General features: G+C 45.1%; 1 protein-coding gene across 2 annotated transcripts; it reads left to right on the top strand.

Annotated features, from left to right (window-relative positions):
- The first annotated feature begins 1801 nt into the window (after window positions 1-1801).
- On the top strand, window positions 1802-4591 carry ANKRD37 (ankyrin repeat domain 37). Of its 2 annotated transcripts, XM_060001428.1 has the most exons (5): window positions 1827-2065; window positions 2270-2422; window positions 3286-3377; window positions 3906-4109; window positions 4361-4591. In XM_060001428.1, coding segments are annotated over exons 1-5 (477 nt in total). In that variant the 5' UTR covers window positions 1827-2038; the 3' UTR covers window positions 4362-4591. The 2 variants fall into 2 exon arrangements, with proteins under 2 accessions (XP_059857410.1, XP_059857411.1); XM_060001427.1 differs by lacking the exon at window positions 4361-4591 and having other exon boundaries at window positions 1802-2065; window positions 3906-4113.
- The last annotated feature ends 80 nt before the right edge of the window (window positions 4592-4671 follow it).

Genomic DNA, 4671 nt, shown 5'->3' with positions numbered 1-4671 from the left:
GCACTGGATGCTTCAGATGAAGAGATTAAGGTGATAACAGGATGGGCAATCTGTGCTTCAGAGGAAATTTAAAGATGAAAACGGGAGGCTCTGTGCTTTGGACAAACAGGCCCTTAGACACATGCATTTCACGAAGAGTTTTAATGAACCCCGCTTCCCATACATAGAAAAGCCCTATAATCATTAACTTGGGATATCTGTTCTTTGTGACGGGCAGTGATCTTTTACCAAGATACATTTGACTGCACGTGTTCCCTAACAACAACAACAAAATCACATATAAAGTAGCCTCCCCCCACCTCTCTGGAGCTATCCGAATGCTGTCTCTGGGGCTACAGTCCTCAGTAAGACCCTGAATAAACCTTAACTCACACCTCTCATGTTGTGTATTTTTCTCTCAGTTGACACCTTGGATCACTGCATAAGTCTAGTAATATGAATTACTGCAAAATTATTTTATGGCTCTTATTACAAAATAAACAATAAACCGTAACCAAAATTAGAACTAAAAGACCACCTATCTTCACAGGACAATGAGCTTGTCCTCTACAAGCATTATAACAAACTATCTTTCAGTCCTGCTCTCAAAGGTATCAGCAGATAGAAGGGAATCGCTGAAGATGTTAGGGAAAACACATATATGGCTGGAGCTTTAGCTTTTAGCTAGATTAACCCGAATAAAAAAGTGCTTAGGGAAAGAGTCCAGAGATTATCTGACAGGCGGTCAATGGCTACGGTTTGAAGTCAGGATGTCTGTCTGTTCCTAAAGCTTTACAAAAACGAATGACTCAAGCTAAAGGAATGGCTCAGCATAAAGAGCTCCGGAGAGCCTTCCTCCCGCCACCCCCCAGCGGTTCAGAGCTAGTCCGCCCTGCCCACGGGGAAGAGCCCCAAGGGTCCTCAGCGTCCACGGCCCGGGCCCTTCGTTTATCCCCTAACTTTCCACATGATGAGTGGGGGGCTCCCGCCTCGGCAAGTTCAGGGCTAAAAGCTGGGGACCCTCAACACTTCCCTAGGCGGCAAGGCCAGCACTGCGCCTAACCCGCCTCCAAGAGGGGTCACATTACAGTGGTTGGCTCGTTTTACATCATTCCCAGAACGGACATGGTATCATGTTAAACCCGAAAGGGTGGGGTTTGATAAACCATTTAAACCAGATGTTCAGTCCCGGGAGGGCGTGAGCTTTGACAAAGGCGAGAGGGGTGCTGGAGCTGGGGGGGGGCGCAGTCCCTGCGGGAAAACCCATGCCCTTAGCTCACCTTAGCCGCCCCTCCTCCTGCCCCCCCCATCGCCCCCTCAGCTTCCGCTTTCCTCCCTAAACGTCCAGGGCCTTGAGGGACAGAGCCAAGCCTGGGGCGATTTTGAACGTGAGACAAGAAGGAATTTTCATTCCTCAGGAGCCGGAGGCTGGGACCCCGGCGCCAGCACCAAGCGTAGCAGCTTCCAAAGGTCCTGTTGCAGCCGAGCTCCTTGTAGCTCCCTGGTTTCCTGGTTACGTGCGTGCCAGCAAAAACCAAAACCTCCGCCCGCGACTTCCGCTTCCCCAAAGGGCCTAAACAGGTGAGCACGACAGCGTGAGACGTGCCGAACTCAGCGCGCCTCACGGCGGCCGCTGAAGCCCAACCGCCCGGAGTCCTGTCCCTCACGACGCACGCGCACAGGGGCTGCGAGGGGAGAGGCTCGGGGCCCCGCCCCAAGGTGGGCGGGCCTGACGCCTCACGCTGGGCCAATCAGCTGGCAGACCCGCGCTGCCTCCTCCTCCTTTCTCCCCGCCAGCGTTTCTGGGTTCCCAGTTGCACGTGTCAGTGTTTGTGTACGTGCGGCTGCAGCTGGGCGGACAAACGCCGGCAGCCCAGGGTTGGGCTGCTGGGGCGCAGCCAGAGCTGTGGCGCGGCGGGGAGGGGCCGGCCCGCTGGCCCTGGGGATCTTTAAATTCTCCTGCTCTTGGGCGGCTTGTGCTCTCTTACCTGTTTGTCTGCAGCGAGCGCCTCACCGCTCTGCTCTCCCAAGCACTCCAGTCCTCTACTTTAGGTGGGAGATGCTGTTGCTCGATTGCAACCCCGAGGTGAGACTCAGGCTGCTTTTGCCCTGCAGGCTTAAGTCTTCTAGGGAGGGCTAGCTAGGGTGATGGCTTACTGACCACTTGGCCTTGCCAAGCCAAGCTTCTTCAGAGTTGGAAGGTTTTTGGAGTGGAGGAAGATGTTCAATCCAGGGAGGGCATGAGCCTTGACAAAGGCGAGGCGGTGCTGGAGCTGTTCTTTTCTCGCAGGTGGATAGTCTGAGGCATCTGCTGGAGACCGGGGCCTCCGTCAACGCACCCCCGGATCCCTGCGAGCAGTCGCCTGTCCACTTGGCCGCAGGTGGCGGCCTTGCTTGCTTTCTTCTCTGGCAGCTGCAGACCGGCGCTGACCTCAACCAACAGGTAACTAGGTAACTGATTGTTGCCGTGTGCAACCCTCCCCCTCCACCCCAAATCCACACAAACACTTCTTAGACGCCGAGATTCAGTCGTTTCAATTATTAGAAACATGACTGTCGCAGCGATGTCCAATAGAAATATAATGTGAGACACGTATGTTAAGATTTTCTAGTAGCCACATTAATGAAGTAAAACGAAACATGAAAATTTTAGTAACCTAACCCAATTAATCCAAAATATTATCATTTCATATGTAATCAATATAAAACATTACTGATATTTTACATTTGCTTTTCATGTGTCGTCTCCATCTGCTGTGTAGTTTACATTTACAGCACATTTCAATTCAGACTAGCCACATTTCAGGTGCTCATTAGCTGGATATATGGTTGCTGGCTACTACGTGGGACAGCATTTCCAAGGTCTGCAGTTCATTTCCAAAGGAACAATTGCTCCATTACCAAATTAAAAGTCTCAGGATAGCAATACTTGTGAGGCATGCTCACAACCAATACAATTCCTTACAGAACTTTCTTAGGGTAGTTTTCATCTTCATTGAATATTAAAGTATGGTGAATTTTAAATTGTAATTTTTTTATTCTGTAGGATTGTAGTTTGCTTTTATTCACTTAAAACTTAATGTATGTTTGTAGCTGTGGCTGCACATATTTTTATTAATGACAACTTTGTATTTAATAGGGCACCAAGTGAATTTTATTTTAAAAAAAGAATTAAAAAATTCGGTCCAGTACAATGCATTTCTAACCCCGCTTCCTCAAATAGCTTCCTCAAACAATAGACTTCACCCACCAACTTACACTAGAGTGTTTCGGGGAGAGACTAAAATGTGCTGTTTTGTCTGTAAGGATGTTTTTGGAGAAGCTCCACTACACAAGGCAGCAAAAGTTGGAAGCATGGAATGCCTCAGCCTGCTTGTAGCCAGTGACGCCCAAATTGAGTAAGTATGAAATCAGTGGCTTCAGATTTTATATTTTCTTGGATTAAACTAATCAGACTCCTACAGCTTAATTACATGATGCTTGCCGTTGATAATGTTTAAATGTTAACTTAGGCTGTTAATGACATCTAATACTATGTATTGAATTTGAATAAATAAAAAATGGATCCTAAGCAATCAGAGATACAGTTCTATTCATCTGTCATGGCAGTGTTACATCTTAGTTTTGGTTTAGAAAAGCCATTCTATAGAAGTTCTCACTGACTTCCTTTGCATACTTAACTCATTGTAGTGAACAAAGAATACTCTTTCATTCGTGCAAAAATAAAATGCCCACTCTGTGCTGTACTCTGTGCTAGCCATTGAGGATAAATAGTGAGCAAAAATGGAATTCCTCTATGCTTCCTTTACCTCTTCTATTCTGCAACCAACATTTGTATGAGCCCAAAGCGCCTTTGTTAGGAAGATATAAAAAAAGGCTAAACTACTGTCAACTTTTACTTAACTAATTTTTTGTCTCAAATTCAGTTTATGTAATAAGAATGGGCAAACAGCTGAAGATCTTGCTTGGTCATGTGGATTTCCAGAATGTGGCAAGTTTCTTACAACAATTAAATGTATGCAGACAATAAAACCAAGTGAACAATCCAATAAAGATCATTGTGTTCCAGTGCTCAGACAGAAACGAAGTTTTGGAAGTAAAGAAGATACAAATGGGAAAAGGAAGTGTTGGTAAGGAATTCATAGTTTCTTCTTTCTTCCTCCCTCAAGGATCTCTTATTTAGCACAGAATTTATTGTTTCATTTAAATATTGGCAGTCTTATTTCTAGTATAACTTTTCATTCTCATTAACACATTTTAATACTGGTTGTAGTAACTACTACTAGATTCTAGAAACCAAAAATTGTCCTGCATGGTGGAAGATTGGGAAGGAAACCTTTTTTAAAAAAGTTTTTAATGTTAATATGTTTTTTAACAACAGATGTCGTATTGGTTATGAAGAGGTGTGGAGAAGGTCTTCACTTCCTGCAGATCTACTGCTCAGCTACAAGCTATGGCTTTTGGCTCACCAAGTGTGTCTAAACACCTTCTAAGAAGGAGGAAAACTTTCTTCTAAGTGAAGATAACATTCAAGATACATGTATTTATATGCCTGTAACATTCTGGTTGTGCATGCTTTGTCTTTTAATTTATTAAAGGAGTGTCTAAAGAATAAATTCTTTTCTTTGTGTAATATTTACAACCTTTACAAAAAAATCATAGAAACCATCAAACTACACCCAGGATTCAATT

Source organism: Delphinus delphis, chromosome 21 (genome assembly GCF_949987515.2).
Source record: "Delphinus delphis chromosome 21, mDelDel1.2, whole genome shotgun sequence".
NCBI classification, from domain to species: domain Eukaryota; kingdom Metazoa; phylum Chordata; class Mammalia; order Artiodactyla; family Delphinidae; genus Delphinus; species Delphinus delphis.
Note: the sequence above shows the minus strand (reverse complement) of the source record. Positions and strands in the feature narration are given on the sequence as shown.

What these genes read in the sequence shown, in the direction of transcription:
- ANKRD37 (XM_060001427.1), top strand. Translation starts at nt 2,039, where the DNA reads ATGCTGTTGCTCGATTGCAACCCCGAG. An exon ending in GCGCTGACCTCAACCAACAG is followed by an intron (nt 2,423 to 3,285) that starts GTAACTAGGTAA and finishes TTTGTCTGTAAG; the next exon opens with GATGTTTTTGGAGAAGCTCC. An exon ending in GCCAGTGACGCCCAAATTGA is followed by an intron (nt 3,378 to 3,905) that starts GTAAGTATGAAA and finishes TCTCAAATTCAG; the next exon opens with TTTATGTAATAAGAATGGGC.